General features: G+C 31.2%; 1 protein-coding gene across 2 annotated transcripts; it reads right to left on the bottom strand.

Moving 5' to 3' along the window:
- Window positions 1-6,959: 6,959 nt before the first annotated feature.
- LOC114408687 (ABC transporter B family member 2-like) lies at window positions 6,960-16,702 on the bottom strand. 2 transcript variants are annotated; one of them, XM_028371831.1, is made up of 13 exons: window positions 16,527-16,702; window positions 15,952-16,215; window positions 15,686-15,740; window positions 15,394-15,569; window positions 13,250-13,450; window positions 12,170-12,429; window positions 11,040-11,580; window positions 10,203-10,582; window positions 9,327-9,745; window positions 8,805-9,046; window positions 8,475-8,722; window positions 7,956-8,368; window positions 6,960-7,725 (listed from the first exon to the last, which is right to left on the bottom strand). In XM_028371831.1, exons 2-13 carry the CDS (start codon window positions 16,207-16,209, stop codon window positions 7,178-7,180), a joined length of 3,741 nt encoding a protein of 1,246 aa, XP_028227632.1. In that variant the 5' UTR covers window positions 16,210-16,215; window positions 16,527-16,702; the 3' UTR covers window positions 6,960-7,177. The 2 variants fall into 2 exon arrangements, with proteins under 2 accessions (XP_028227632.1, XP_028227623.1); XM_028371822.1 differs by lacking the exon at window positions 16,527-16,702 and having other exon boundaries at window positions 15,952-16,492.
- Between the last annotated feature and the right edge of the window lie 789 nt (window positions 16,703-17,491).

Below are 17,491 nucleotides of genomic sequence, written 5' to 3'. Positions count from 1 at the left end.
CCTCAAAACGTCATTTTACCAATGATGGATTTGATACGCATGAAGTCAATCTAATTAACCCAATGCAAGTTCAACATTAATTGAAAAGTGCTCACCGTGTACTGCATAAATATTGAAAACACGTATCCATTTCAGACACATAACACATACTACTAAGGTAGCTAGGAAAAAGGTAGAAAATAATTGCGAACAGATAAAATGTCATTGAAGTTACGGATACGAGATCGAATTGGAGGGACACGTACCCACATCTTTTTTTTTTATGAAAATTTAAAATGTTTGACATTTTATTGATAACAGTTTGATTCTGACCTCTCAAATCATAATGTCCAGGGTTGACATGATCGTCAAAGAGGGAGTGACATCATAACCTAGATTTGTCAACCATAAAACTGTGAACTTGGTAAGATATGCCGGCAATGCTTCAACTTCTTACCTCATTAATTTACTCAATCAATTTTATTTTACGCTTATTTGGATGACCAACCGTACACTACTCAACAGCTAGAACAATTTTGAAATTAAGCAGCAATGAAACGAAGCTACAGAGTATAGATTGCCAACATTTTTAAAGACATTTATGAACTGTTCTACTTATCAAACTTGGTTTCCTTCCATAAGAATAATTAACACCAATCACAAAAATACATAATTATTGAGTTAATTTTTACAATAAATAAGATCTAACTTGATTTCGTGATTATCTAACGTTGTTATAATAAAATTTTCAGAAAAAAAAATAGATTATGCCTATTATTATGTTTATTCTGATTAATGTTTGCTTTCTTATTTTGTTATAAGTGTTTACTATAATGTTATATTTGCAACGATAAAAAGAAGAGAAAAGATGAAGATTAAATTATATTTTACCCTTAAGTGAAACGAAATTTAGAGTTTGAAAAATTAATTCAATGAAAATTTATTGACATTTTAATTCAATGAAAAGTTACCGATATTTTGGTCAAATCTATTCAAGAGTTATGTAGATAATTATTTTTATAACATGTTTATATCATAGTATCACGTAAGCTCTTTCATTAATAGACGAAAGTTAATGACCGAATAAATTTGTTGCATTTTTTTTTTACTTTCGTCAATTAAAATTTGAATTTTTATCTTTTAGAAATAAATTTATCAACAGCTTTGCATATTAAAAGATAAAAATAACTATTTATCATTATGTAAATGATTGACATCCATTTTATTATGTTAACTAACATTATCAATCTGATAAAATGTCTTTCAAAAGTTATTTTACTTGAGTTCTTTTGCATAACCATATCTGATTGATTAAGATTAAAAGTTAGTTAATAATCATATAATTACTTAAGATTATTTTTAAAAAAAGTCAAAAAAATGCACACACGACTTCAATTTCTTACAATAATAATAATAAAAAAAGGTTTTCACTTGCTACATTATATATTGTGCTTTGTTTGTCCCTTTCCATAATAACAAGAGAATTCGATCGAAGAGAACATATATATAGAAACTTGGAAAATTAGGTAGGTAACGTGTTTCCCCACGCATGAACGCAAGCTTTCTCTAAATATTGCACTGCTCAATACCGAGGTTTGGTATGTCTTAATTTAATTAAATAATATATAATCATATAGATAATTCGGTCAAAAATAAAAAAATCATATATATAACGGTATATACCTAATTTAAGGAGAATGTAATTTTTTTATCATAGGAGAATGTCAAATTCTTATGCATTGAGCGACTCTTTGGCAGATATCTTCTCTGTAACTCCTTGTTCTTATTTTGATTGCGAAACCTCAGGGCCTTAAAGTCAAGTACACAGTAACTGCAAATGTATGAAGTTCCAACTCAAATAATATATCTTACAAAAATGCTAACAACACGTGTTTATACTTTTGTTATTATATAGATAATATCTCAATCAGATCCTACTAGTAAAGATATTCAAACAAAATTCCATCCAGTAATACATGCAATATTACAAGTTATAAAAAAAAAAAATCCAGTAATACAGTATTAAAAGGAAAATATTAAAAAGAGTATGAAAGAAGAGTCTCAGAACAAGATTTCACTTACAAGAGAATATGGAGCTAGGCATCTGATCAATTAATTAAAACAAGTTTTCGCAAATCTATTATCCATTATTTGTGATTTTTAATTTCTTTCCCATATAGTTAGAATTCACTTATACAAATAAATATATTAAGTGCGTTATATTATCGGAATCATAAGATTAATTTGATGATAAAAAAATATAAAGGAAAAAAATATTGTAAATTTGAAGTCATTAAAAAAAATTAACCATTAACATTATTAATCGATAAAAAAAACAAGTGTGTTATAATGTTATATTAACGTAAAATTTCTTTATACCTTTATAAAACAATATTTTTTATGCAACATGAAGAGGGAGAGGGAGGCAAACCTGCTTTTTTAAGCAACTATACTTATCAGAAACAGAGGGGGATAAATTTTTACGTGAAAATTGCAAGAGAAATAATTGAGCAAGTGAAAAAGGAAATTAAATATATCTGCAGTTCAAGATTTTATAGTAATTATATTCAATATTCATAGAAATTTTTTGTCATTCATAATTTTGTCCAATTTCAGCCGGACATCTTCTGTAAAAGAATATTTGTGGTCTTAAAAAACAAGGTATAAGTAAAAGTGTTTAGTTCTTTTTCTTTCTTTCTGAGTTAAACTTTATAGACCTCCATCTCGAACTTCTTTTGCTGAGTTTTTCTCCGGTCAATATCTTGAAGGTATCACTTAGGCAGTGTTTGAATAACAGTCTGCCCACATTCCAATGCAAATAAATGGAAAAACTTGTCTCTAGTTGGATTGAAATGAAAGGAGGTTTGAGATGTAGGGATGGAAATACAAATACATGTTTAATGCATGTGTTTGGTTTATAGTTAAAATTGTTATGGTATATATTTAAATGTAGATTCAACTAATAAAATAAAATTGAAAGTTTTGATTTTTTGGTAAAATTATTTTTATATCAAACGTTATTTTGCATCAATTTTTCGAACATTATCTTATTGTTGCACAATAATCCGAAGAAAGAAGAAAGAATGTAATATACGGTCAAATGTTTGACTGCTGTTGGTAAAGCATAGGAGAATCCGAGTTCCTTATATATAGACATACCATAATAGGCTGCTCAGACCCACCAATTAGTTATACTATAAATAAAAGTAAAAAAAAAATTCTATTCTTGTGCATGTTTTATATAGCTGTCTCTTTATAATTAATAGAGAAAAATACGAGACAAGTGATATAGTAGAAATAAAATGAGATAACAAAATTATAAAAAAAAAGTGAAGAAAAACATGAGTAAAAATAAAATAGTATAATATTTATAAATTAAACTATTTATAATTGAAGATTGATTAAGTGGCGCTCGAACTTTTCTTAGTGCCGCCACATATGGTTGGACGACTCTAGCTAGCTATAGGAAAGACATTCATCTTCAGTATTATAATTTTTAGGTAATTAATTATACTGGTTAGGCATTTGACTATAGGTTATAAAGTCCTACAAAAACTTGTTACTACTAACTTAAGCAGTCATTCTATGTAATCTATATCTAGCCGGCCACATGCATTTATCAAATATTTCAAATATGATATTTATCGGTTAAAACCAATGAGGGCCAATGGTTTTTCCCCAACTAGGGCAATTGCATTGGTTATTGTATGACATTTATCTACCCTGTTCCTTTTTCGAAGTTGTATAATCTTTTCAATGCAAAAATGGAGTTAAATAACTCCGTAGAGTAGTATTGCACCAAATTAAGTATGCTGAGATCGTTTAATCCGTTTTTACTTAAGATAAGTTAGGCAATCCCTCTTTGTTGCCTTTTTCTCTTTCAATGTTTTTATTTTTTTCTCTCTATAAAATATACTTTTAGTGCTTTATATTTTCAATTATATTCCGTATAATATCTTATTTTTTAAAATGTTTAATTCAGTTCTTTATGTTTTTAAAATGAATCAAAAATATTAATTCTTTGCAAACAATCATCCTTCTTAATTTTCAAACATGATTTTGAACCCTTGTTCAGCTTATTTGAGATGTGAAACTTGTCTAATTATTAGATTCACATACATAAAAATTATAAAACTTAACTAATGTTCAAACAAAAAATTGGCATAAACATAATGAAGTTTGCGTGAAAAATGAATCCAATGAGTTACCGAAAAAATAAAAAGTTTAATATTATATTCTTTTCTAATTGTCCAAGAGACTCATTTGCCCATGTGATTTTTATAATGTTTATAGCCATTAAAGTTCAAACATCAATTGAAATCTGTAGTTTTCATGTCAGTAAATTTAATGAGATAAGTTTCACATCTTAAATAAAAAAAATAATTCAAAATTGTATTGTAAAATAAAAAACTATGATTGTTTAAGAAAAATTATTTTTACTCACTTTAAAATTATAAAGACTAATTAAACTTATATGTAATTCAACTTGCATATTTTTATCTATTGTGAAACTTCACTTTTACACCTGAATTTTAATTATCTTTTCCTTAAGTGTTAATCTCTTTTATGATAACTTTCTCTCAAGCTAAAGTCTTTTTCATGTAAGAGTACTAATACAATAATAGCCTCTAGAGCATAACCATTACCACCAACATATTCATTGACGTGGCTAGATTTTTCCTGTTTTATCCCGTTCACCTGTTTCACAACAAGTGTGATGTTAAAAGAAGATTATATTGCAGTATAAACCTATAGTATCTATGTTAACAGTTTTAAGAGTTTATATTGATAGAAGCACGTTCAGAAATTAACCACAATTAATTAGCATATGAAATTTTCTGTACTGACGATTATATAATTTTGTTGAGCTAGAAGTTTTTGTGAGAGTTCTTTACTTTTTCTCTTGTTTTATTAGAAAATCATGCTGAAACAGGAAAAAAGGAAAGTCAAACAAATCATGGAAATATAGAATGTTTCAGGACATGGAAGTTTAGAACTTGCCATCGATTGAGATTATTTAACCATGGGAATATGAAATAAGTGAATATGAATGAATAAGTGAATCAAAAGATAGTAACTTATATATCAGAGTACGTACGGTAGTGTTCTTAAAGTTGGATTATTTGGCCACATTACATAGGCGTTCTACGGTGGTTATGGGTGAGTGGAAATTTAGATAGATATGGTAGGTTTGATATACCAAAAGAAGTTGAATAGTTCAACACTCAAAAGTAAATTATGCTCAAGTATTCTAATTTGCTTTTGACCCTTTCAAATTTGTTTATCTTTGTTGGAGTTGCAAATTTGGCCACTGCAATTTTACTTGGATGGTACTGCCATTAATATATCAATGGTAATATCTAAATTTACAATTACAAATGGTTTGTTTGTTCTATGTATGCCTACCCCCCAAATTGAGCTAGGAAACCACAATATAATTTGTTTATTCAACTCTACTCAACGAAATACAAAGTAATAAACAACATGATAAAAAAAACAGTCTATCTGAATAAATTTTTCTATAATCACTTGTAAAAGAAGAAAATGAGAAAATAAAATAAAATAAGTTTATCTATAAGTTAAAAGTAAGTTTTCGCAAAAGCTAATATGAGAGAACTTTTACAATTTAATTTCTGCATAAACTAGTTTTAACTTACTAGAAACTTATTTCATTTTCTTCTTTTTTAATTACTTATATATGAAGAAATTTATTTAAATAGGTTTTGAGTTTATGAATTAGAGTCATGTCAAGCGAACACCCAACCCAAGTGTGGACCATTGTGCAGTGCAAGGCTGGCGTATATTGGGCTTCGGAGGCAAATATTTTGGGCGACAAATGTAAGGACTGAACACATTTTGTCACATAAAATGTTGTGAAAAAAGAACCCGGAAGTAAAGGGCGTATTTTGTGAAGTGTGTTTTGAATATTAGAAAGTGATAACAAAAGTGTTTAAGTGTTACTGTAATCATATACCCAAAAAAAAATGTAGGTTAAAATAAAAATTTGGTCCTCATTTTTGAATTAATTTTTGTAAAATATACATTTTTGTTCTTGAATAAAAAAAAAGTTTTCTTTTTCTAAATAGTGGTAATGAAATTTAAATCTGAGACTTCATGCAAATTACTCAAATTTCTCACTAAGCCAAGCCAACCTAGAATTACATAAAAACATCGTTCACGAATTGATCCCTGTTAATTGTCGGATTTAAAACAACACTATATTTGGTCCTACGTGACACTATTTTTAGTTTTAGTCATAAAAAAACACTATATTTTGGTTTTTAATCTTTACACTTGACATATAGTTTTTCGTTTTAGGCTCTAAATGAAAATAACTCTAACATTGTTATAACTTTAATAAGCGGTAGAAACTGAATTGTAATTAACTTTTTACGTAAAGACCAAACTGGAAAAAAAATCACTTAGGAACTAAAGGAAAAAATAGCATCGGATACAGGAAGTAAAATAATAATTAACAAAAAAATGTATTACTGATTACAAGAAAATTTACAGAGAGAAAACTCAACACGAGCTACAAAATTTATTGATCCTTGAAGTTATATTTCAGACATAGCGAGACAAAATTATATCGCATAGTTCACGTGAGAGTCCAGTAACAGCAGTTCTACAGTACAGCATGAGGATGCCATTTGTTTGAGGTAATGTTAACAAACATTTTAGTTATAATGTTCATATTTATTATAATTTTAATTATGTTTTGAACGTGGATGTATGATATCATTAACACTTTGAATAATATTTAAGCAATAAAGTTAAGAGTTATATTATTTTTATAATATAATCCTTTTTTCTATTCATCTTTTTTTTTATTGCATCATCACTCATTTTATCTTATATTTTTCTTTTCTCTTCCTATTTCTCTCGTGGTCGTAAAATAAATTGTATACACCTTATTGTCCGAATTAATATGATTTCTCTACACTTAAACAAAGGTTCTATGATGCTATAATAACCAGATGTGATGCTTAATAAATGAGGATCATGAACTAGATACATGAAGCCATTTTACTTTTTTTATAGCACTTACAAACATATATATATATATAGTATGAAATTATTCGGATCCGACATCAGCTTCCCAACCCACATCATTCTCTATAAACGTGGGGGGAAAAACTAAAAAAATACAAAATCAGTATAAAAAATCCATGTTCGTTTGTTATGTTCTTCCAATATACTATAATTGATGCTGCTGTTGTTGAAGGTTGACTAATTTATAGTATGCTCCATTTTTATTCTCTATAAGACTTGAATGAGTCCCTTGGTCAATTATCTTTCCATCTTGCAAAACTGAGATTTGGTCTGCATTTCTTATAGTGGATAGCCTATGTGCCACCATAACTGTAGTTCTGTTCTGCATTAATCTGTCCAATGCTTGTTGCACAATACGCTCTGACTCAACATCAAGTGCACTAGTGGCTTCATCCAGAAGCAAGATTTCAGGGTTCTTTAGAACTGCTCTTGCAATGGCTACCCTTTGTCTTTGGCCACCAGATAGTTGCACTCCTCTTTCACCTACTTTGGTGGAGTAACCCTCAGGAAGACCACTGATGAAGTTATGAGCATTGGCAAGCTTAGCTGCTTCAATCACTTCTGAATCAGAGGCACCTTCTTTTCCATAAAGTATGTTTTCATAAATTGATGTTGCAAAAAGAGCTGGTTCTTGTTGTACAAGACCAATGTGTCTCCTAAGAGATTTCAGATTAAGTCTCGTGATGTCTTTTCCTGTAAGAATTTGATTTATCATTGATAGAACTTAGAAATATGTTACATGCACATGGCATATGAATGCAAATGTGATCAATAAGCCATCTCTAGAATGGTTGACTTATGCATGCAAATGCATGTTGAGCCTTAGTCATTTTACTTTGGAAAACTTAACTTATGCTACTCTTCGTTCTTTTGAACTAGTCATGGATTGAATGAATGAAGTAGTGATAGTTCAAATATCTTACCATCAATTAACACCCTTCCGGATGTTGGATCATAAAATCTGAGTATAAGGGAGATCACCGAGCTTTTACCAGAACCACTTTGCCCCACTAAGGCAACACTCTTGCCTGCAGGAACTCTTAGATTGAAATCCTTGAAAATAATTACATCTGGCCTTGAAGGGTAGCTGAAATTGATTCTTTTGAGCTCGATTGTTCCATCCACTGTCTTCAACTCTTCTCCAACCTCACATGATATTCCTGACTTTCTATCCATCACTTCAAAAACTGATGCAACCATTTGATTCCCTTTCAAAAGGTCTGGGGCCAGGGCCAATGTCTCCCCCATGGCCAGTGCTGTTACTATCAAAACAAAAAATGCCTTCATAATTGATTTAAAGCTAGCAAGCTCCTTTTCCATTAAAACAGATCCATACCTGCAAAAGGTATACACTCTCAGCACATGGGTAACCACCATTTGATGAGTCATTTATCCTATAATAAGAAACCTATTTAAGATAAAAATGAAGTTAAAGCATCTACCACAAGGCAAGGCCATAAGATGAGAAAATAAAGAACTGGGAAATGCCATAGAATATGCCAGCAATTTGGCCTCGTTGAAGTGAGCGTTTGGAGGGATCAACGAGCTCATTAGCATAAAGGTCAAGGACCTTTTCTTCAGAACAAAATGCGGCAACAGTGCGTATATTGCTCACAGCCTCCCCAGCCAGCATGTTGGCTTTTAGATATGCTTTGCTCAAGTTGCCACCATAGCCTTTCATAAAAAGTTTCTGAAATGATCCTAGGGAAGTATTAAAACGCAAACAGGTATGCTAGTTCCATAATGTTGAAATGTGGAGCAAGGAACCTCACCTCACTGATATGACCACTAATGATCAAAGGATATGTGGCTATGACAACAAGTGTTATTCTCCAGTTCAAGATGAAGGCAACAATAAATGAAGCAACAACCAAACCAATATTCTGTAACAGAATTGTTGAACGATCAACAACTATAGTTCGTAATAATGTTGCATCAGTCTCTAACTGCGATGAAAGCATGGAACTTGTGTTGTTTGTATCGTCAAACCAGCCAATTTCATTCTTCAAGATAGCTGCAGACAGATGAACAAGAGAAGTAATAATCAGCAAGTGCAAAAGCACCTTTAAAATAGAATTCATCAGAAGATTGATAGACCATGAACATAATGAATCCTTAAAATATGTAACACAGCATACACATCCATTTACAAAATAATGCAATTTTTTCGCATACATTCACATGCAGTGTAAAATTGATCTGAGTAAGATTGTAAGAAGCTTGGAAGGAAATATTTCATAGCAAGAAAATTGAGTATGTGATGGAGAAAGTAATAATCAGTTGATCAAAATTACCAGAAAACATCATTTCTCTCACACGAAGGGTTAGTCGCTCTCCCATGATTCCAAAAGAAAGATGTTCAATGGCATGGACAGTGACAGTTATAACTGCGGCTCCACAGAAGAGGAATGCAATTTTTTTAACTTCGTGACATGTTGTCTCCCAGTCCATATAGTATGATACAAGTGCGTGAGAAATTCCAAGTGCAAAAAGTGGCATCTGTGCTCCAGCAATAAATGCACATAAGGTCCCAGCAACCCCATAAAACCAGTCAGGACCAACCATAGAGTACAGCCTTGCTGCTGAAACATGCCTTTTCTTGCCTGCATTTTCTGTTTCTTCAGCACAAACCCGGCCAATAGATTCTTTATCTGATCGAAAACTACCACCAAGGCTTGTTGTTGTACGGGATAATTCTCTTGAGTAGGTTATGCTACAATCACAAGAAAAATATAATCATAAGCTGCATGTTAATGGAATTGTACCAAGTAGCAAATGTAAAAGATTTCTAATATCTGATTTATTCATTATAGTCACTTCAGTAAACACAAAAGTTAGACAGATAAACATGCATTTTCCAAAAAATACTATTAATGTATGGGTCAATACCTCATATGTTGACATAAGTAATAAATTTCATTTCAGATAATTGCAGTTGAGTAAATGACAATTGCATGTGTACTAAGATAGTAATTTGGCCCAACTTTTTTCTAGCTTTTCTTCTCAGAATCTAGGACAAACACATTTAGAGAAAAACTCTTAAAAAACCAAAGAGCTTATATTTCATAAAAGGAAAAGGGGAAAAGTAGCTTTTATAAATAAATAAAAAGCTAACTGAAGTAACTTAAATAAAATAATTGGACCTAAATGTCACAATGAGAATGAAGAACCTTGGTTGGCGTCCCATGCTAGGACCAATTGATGGGAGGCGCTGTAGAGAAGCAGCCTCCTGGAGTTGAACAAGAGATGCATAAACACTAGTTGGGTTGGCCATGAGCTCTTCATGGTTACCAGTTTCCACAATCTTCCCTCCCTGCACAACAGCAATCATATCTGCATTCCTAATGGTAGAGAGTCTGTGTGCCACTACAACAGTTGTTCTCCCAACCATCACACGATCAAGAGCCTCCTGCACACTCTTCTCAGACTCAGCATCCAGAGCACTAGTCGCTTCGTCCAACAAAAGGATTGATGGATTCTTCACGATTGCACGAGATATTGCAATCCTTTGCTTCTGCCCTCCTGAAAGTTGTATACCTCTCTCACCAACCTGAAAAAAAAATGACTTAGTATCACCTCTTAAGGAAAAGAAAGGATCCACTATATTTTACTTTGTTATAGAAACCATTTTTCAGCCCTTGAAACACTCGTATCTACCATATAGTTTTGTTCAAATGTTATTTCTATATTCCAATATGCATCCCTGTAATTTGTTTCAAAGAACTTAAATCTTAGCTACAGTTGCTACATGTTAAAATAGATTACTTATAGATATTTTTCTTCAACAGCTTGTAATTCATTGTTGGAATCACTCCAATAGGAATTTCAACTATTATCAAACCAGTATGATCATCAATCATTCTGATTTTTCCTTAATTAGCTCTTCCTTCAATGTTACATTACATTTCGGGAAAAAAAACACTACTGAATATATGTATAGCCACATATTTAAGAATTTTTTTGGATGCTGTTATATATAAGCAATGTGCACAAATCAAATATCTTACCTGAGTTTCTAGTCTATCAGGAAGATTGTTGATGAAAGACTGAGCATCTGAAAGCTTCACAGCACGTTTTAGTTCTTCAAGAGTGGCATCATCTTTTCCATAAAGTATGTTCTCCTTGATGCTTGTAGCAAAAAGCGCAGGTTCTTGATTAACCAGCCCAATTTGCTGCCTAAGCCATTTGAGATCAAGTTCCCTGATATCATTCCTGTCTAATAGTATCTGACCAGAAAGTGGTTCATAAAAGCGCTCAATCAATGATATGACAGTGCTCTTTCCAGAACCACTTCCTCCCACAAGGGCTACAATTTTCCCTGAAGGAATGTCAAGACACAGGTTGTTGAATATTGCTACATCTGGACGAGACGGGTAACTGAAACAGATGTTCTTGAACTGGATATGACCCTCCAATTTGCCTAACTTGCGACCGGTTTTTGAGCTACTTTTGCTCACTGTGTCCCTCTCTATCATCTCAAAAATTGGATAAGCTGCTGCCTTTGCTCGAATGAATGCAGATATATCTGGTGCTGCCTGCCCCAGTGACCTGAGAAACAAAACATGACCTTCACATACATACCTTAATTTAGGAAAAAGTAATCTTAAAACAAGAAATACAACCTTAAACCACTTAGATAAAATCCACAAGTGCAATGTCAGTTATAGTCCGGTTGATTAACAATTGGCGAGGAAGTGTTAAATTAAATAGTCTATGCACAGACTATGTAAATAAGTTTTACATTTTTATTCAATCGAAATAAGTTTTACATTTTTATTCAATCGAAAACTATCAAGTAAGAAAAATTTGTTGATTTTTATAATAATTATCTTAAAAATTATGATTTCTGGTTGGTTGTAACAATACATAGAAATTAAACTCTTAAGATTAAAAGCAAAAGTTCTAATAGTAAGTAATTTACTCTAGTGAAGAACAGCAAAATGTACTATCATTGAATTTCAATGTATCTTCATTGCATGTGTGTGCATGTGGCACTTTCTGCATGAAAATTAAAACCAAAGAAAACACACAACTTATTCTAATTCTATCATGCACAATAAATAACTCTCAGAGTATGCCTTGTAAAATACAATGAAATAGCTTTGGCCAAATATGAGAAAAGATAGTAAGTTCTTACAGGCCAGCGATCACAACGTTGAGCATGGTAGTGAAAGACTCGCCTCCATTGGCAATATTCTTGTGAACAACAATGCTAGTGAACCAAACAAGCAAAGACCATGATAGAAAAAGGACACAGTGCATTGAGCCCAAGCCCAGGCCCTTTGCCAAACCTGCTTTTCTACCGTTTACATAAGTTTTCATGAGTGCAGCTTTATATGATCTTACTGCCCTTTCTTCTCCCGCAAATGCTTGAACCGTTCTAACATTGCCAATCACCTGAAACCCACAAAAAGTGCAACTCATTCACTTAATAAAATCAAGTATTAATGGATCATGTATAAAAGAATTAGCAAAACATTATTTATAGGGTCATGCTAACTAAAAAGTACAATGGTTAAGAAACTAAAAAAAATAATATTTAATGTGTAAATCATATGAAAGCGTAAAAAAGATAACGAACCATATAATTTTACGCCTCATAAACAAAACATTATTCTAAGTTTCTTTATCAATGCCCTTAGAATATTGGCTAACAATTTTCTTGTTTATATTGCCATTTTGAAATTCATGTAAATGAGACAGGTTTCACTCTTAATGTAGTGAAAGTCAATGTCAATTACTAGTATGTTGTTAGCATTCTTTAATGTGTCAAATAACATATACCGTCCCTAATACACTTTCAACTAATTCACGTCCTTTAAGAAAAATTACTAATTTAATTATTAAATTTGTCAATTAATTATACTATCATTCTAAAATTATCATTTTCTTATTTCTTTATCCACTTAATTATTTCTCATTAATTTTTTGAGAGAAAATAATTAAGTAAGATATGTAAGAAAAAAATAATTAATACATCTAGAAATTAAAAAAGAATCTTATAAAAAAACAAATAAATTTTTAAAAATAATCTTATAATTAAGGGCGGGGGAGTATATAAATAGTGTGTTGTTATCATTCTTTAATCAACTTTGGCAACACACTAAATATCAAACCATAGGTAGCAAGATACAATTTTTTTTACGTAAGCAAGATACAATTTGATTAATTATGTACAAGAAAGTTCAACATATTTTCTTAAATTTGAGTGAATTACCTCTTCAGCGATTTCACCAGCCCTCACGTAGGCTTTTCGAACTTTTGCAATGAGCCCAATTGTGACGTATGCATAAAGACCTCCAGCAAGAGCAATCAAGGGTACAATTGAAAGTGTCACTAAACTGATCTGCCACACTCTAACAAACCCAATAACAAAGCCCGCTACAAATCGGCTTATGTAGTGCATGAAGTTCCCCACCTGTAAATACCAACCTTCAATGATCAATCTTAGTACCAAAGTTGATAACATACTCTCTCTCACAAATTAAATTATTGCCATTGCACATTTATTAATAGAATTATATTATTTTTCATTATAAACTCTAATGGAGTATAATATTTTTTATCCATAAAAATAAAAAACAAATATCGAAAGTTTATAACAACATACGCATTCTATTCCATCAAGTTACTCCCCTTCAGTACCGTAATATATAATAAATTTATTAATTTTTATAGTTATCTTAAAAATTACACAAAAATGATTTCTAACGAGTTAAGAGCACTTGCTAGTATTTATCTTTAATAAATAAATATTGGGTTAGTCTATTATTAAAATAAAAATAAAAACTAACATTTTATGCCGATAAAAAAAACAACAAAAAGCTTGCTACATTATATCATATAGATTAAGAGAAGAAACTAAAACCATTGAGCTTGCTACATTATATCATATAGATTAAGAGAAGAAACTAAAACCATTGAAATGGCTTTGTAACTCAATAGTAATGTTTTGGTTGTGGGTACGTGTTTGCTGACTGGTCACACAGCTAGTGTTGGTAGATGCTTAATCATAATTGCATGCATCCTGGAGTAAGTGTGCATATATTCGAGGCACATGCAGCTCAGCTAAAAAGCGCAAAACCTTAAAAACAACGCAACCATATCGACCAGACTTATAAATGCAGCTATCAAATGCTGCATTAAATCCACTGTGTTCGACTTACACATACACATACACATACATATATATATATATATATATATATATATGTATATATATATATATATTTATTTATATATACATACATATATCAACTCTACGGTGTACGAAACAAAACAAAGGCAGAAGCAGAGGAAGGGATGAACAATGACTATAAAGAACGTCAACAGGTGTAGTGATTGTTTTACCGCTTCGAGTGAGAGTCCCAAACCAGTGTGCGTGATAATGAATGAGCATTTAAGACTATATGTAAATCTTAATTGCATAACTACAAAACATTTAATAGATTTAATGCCTCTATTGTATGTTTTGTTTTTAAATTAATATTTGAAGGACACTTTTTGTCTTTTTTTTTAAGCATAATATTGATAGAAAATATTATAGGAAATAGTCTTCCTACAATTATTAATTTTTGTCGGAAACTATTAACACATAAAAGATGAATATATTTTTTTAATATAATTTATTACATATCTAAAGGTCAATTAAAATTGGAACTCTAAATCATTTAATCATTATCACTTATGCCAAGAAAGTTGTTGGTAAATACACTTTGGTAATGTAATCCTAATATTGTAAAGGAGTACTATTTTTAATAATTTTCTTAATACTCCTATTTTACAAAGGTGGTATTAAATTAAAAAGTTAAACACATTTAACATTTTCTTCCTCAGATAACTAATAAAATTATACTATTAAGAAATTATATGAAAAGTGTTAAGAAAATTATCCACCGTCATATTTATTGAAAAAGAGTAATTGTTTTTCCTCTTTAGCTGGTGATTTTACCTACCTCCGTATCAATTAAAGAAAATGTCTCTTTCATTCTCCGTCAGGTGATTTAATATTTTACCAAAAGTACATAATGTAATTATGTAAACAAAAATGATGTTAAAAAATATTTCTCTTTATTTTCTTGCTTTGGAGAAGATGAAGAATTGGGGAAGGCGCCATAAATTAATACTCCAATTGACAGCGCAAAAGTGAAGGACAAATAATAATGAAAACCATTTTTGAGGTCACAATAATGAAAACCATTCAATTATAGGTAGATTGAAGAAGCTAGAAAGAAAACTAACGAGGTTAAAGTTGAAATTGACCGGGAAATAACATTCTTGTCGTTTCACAACATCTTAGTAATTTATACTTTAATGATGATATAAAAATATGAAATATTTTCTCAAAAGGCAAATGCATACCTTCTCGGATAGTGCATCTTGAACAATGATAATGTCACTAGTAATGGAAGAAATAACCTCTCCTGTTGAAGCCTCGGTATCAAATAGACTAATATCTTGATTCAACATTGATTTCAAATAAGCCATTCTCATCTTTGCAGCTTGACGTTCCCCAGTATGCATCCAACAAGCCACCTCTATATAATCACTCCATCAGCAATATATACTTTAGTAGCTATAATAAAACTGAAAAATTAAATCAGCTGAGATTATATATATATATAATTTTTTTTTTACTAGGCTACTTCCATACCTGTCCAAGATGAAAACAATATTGCTATACTTAGATACACAAAATCCAACGAGTACTGCAAAATTGCAAAAAAAAAATACCACATTAAGGCACATGCAGCTAATAAGAGAATAGCATTTCTTGAATGGAAAAAAGTCAAAATTACCCTTCAATCGATGAAAAAGCATCATGGTATTTTTTTTTTTTCCAACTAACCTTAAAAGTTCAATTAGAAAGTGGACAAAGACAAAAAAAAAAAGGTTTTTACTTGTTACTGCAACACAAACCTTGGCAACTTTGTGAGAGGCTTCCTTGGGGAAAAGATAGGCCAAGCCTATGACATTGATCAACTTTCCAAAGAAGATAAAGAAAACGGGAACAGAAGCACCATGTACAATTGCCCCAACAGACCCAACACCCATTAAAACATAGTCATAGAAGTCAGCAAAAGAGAAGAGTTTCAGCAGAGAAACTTTGTGTTCCTTTTTGTTGCTCTTAGCATCATCCACGGCCGAGTCACCGGAGAGGGTACCCCGGTCTGACATTTTGGCCTGAAAAAGAGAAGAAAAAGGAACAATCCCTTCACTAAAAACAAGAAAAAAAAAAGGTAGTAGCAGCTAACACTACAAGGTGTCCTGCAACTGCAAACTGCAATGTACGTTGCAAAAGGCAAAAAAGTGAAGATGAGAAGGAAAAAGAGGGAAGAAACTAGAGTGGAGAAGGTAGGAATGATGGGGTAGGGGGTGGTGGATGCGTCATAATATACAAGGTAGAAAAGAAGATGGAATATTTATTATAATTAAGGATTAGATATAGAATGCAAGGTTCACATTCAAGTTACTACTAAGATTGTGATAATAACCTTGACATATAATTATAATAATAATATTTATTGAAGTCAGCTTAAAACTTGCTTCTGTGTTTGATTCTTTTGCGGTTATAACTTAGCTCTTTCTTGGGTCATTGCGTGACTGGTTCATATACTGATGAGCTGTGATTTTTGCAGCTAAGCCATAGAAATCCACACTCACTCTCTCTGTCTCTCTCCTCTGCATTAAATTGCATTGAGAGAGAGTTGTTGGAGTTTGCTATATATAAGCATGTAGGCTCCAATAAGTTGAATTGGGCTTGGATGAGTCGGTGACTAAGACTTAGTACTATGACTGTACCTACATAAGGAAAATAACTAAGAAAATGAATAGGGAAACCATTTAAAATCAAGGTTTGGGTGTTGCATTTTCTTAATTTTTCGTTTTCATGTAGATTTCTTGTACATAAATGTCAGATACACTATCAACTTCTTTAGAATTCTCAATTAATAATAATAATAATAATAACACTTTTCATCTAATAACAAATTGTTAGTGTTTTCGACTAAGTTTGATGTCCAATGTGCATAGCAGGTCAACTTGCCTCGGAATACTACTGCATCAACTCAAAAACAAAAGCGTAGAAAAGATCAAACGCCCGAACACATGCTTCCTAAGATACATCCGAAAACAACAATTTTATTTATTTATTAATAAACAATAATATGTATCTACTGCTAAATGCCTAAATAGGGTGTTATAGTTATTAAAATTTCTTTAGCCTCAATATAATCAACGTGGTTATAGTATAGATGAGTATGTATTTCATCCTATCATTTAAAATATTAATTGGTTTGAGTGTTTATGTGTCTTTTGTAGGTATGCATCACTTTAATTCTTGTAAAAACTCACCCTAGTTAATGTTTGTTAGAGTTTGATCATAATCAACAATCATGTATTACACTACGAGTTCTAGATGCTTCAATCATATATGCATATATGAAAATTTGCTATTTTT

Source organism: Glycine soja, chromosome 1 (assembly GCF_004193775.1).
Source record: "Glycine soja cultivar W05 chromosome 1, ASM419377v2, whole genome shotgun sequence".
Classification (NCBI taxonomy): Eukaryota; Viridiplantae; Streptophyta; class Magnoliopsida; order Fabales; family Fabaceae; genus Glycine; species Glycine soja.
The sequence above is the reverse complement of the archived record's forward strand: the minus strand, read 5'-3'. Positions and strand labels throughout refer to the sequence as shown.

Excerpts from the sequence above, each read along its gene's own strand:
- LOC114408687 (XM_028371831.1), bottom strand. The coding sequence starts at position 16,209 with ATGTCAGACCGGGGTACCCTCTCCGGTGACTCGGCCGTGGATGATGCT. Across the intron at positions 9,746-10,202 it reads AGCATGGGACGCCAACCAAG|CATAACCTACTCAAGAGAAT; the intron begins GTTCTTCATTCT and ends TTGTGATTGTAG. Across the intron at positions 8,369-8,474 it reads TCTTATGGCCTTGCCTTGTG|GTATGGATCTGTTTTAATGG; the intron begins GTAGATGCTTTA and ends TACCTTTTGCAG.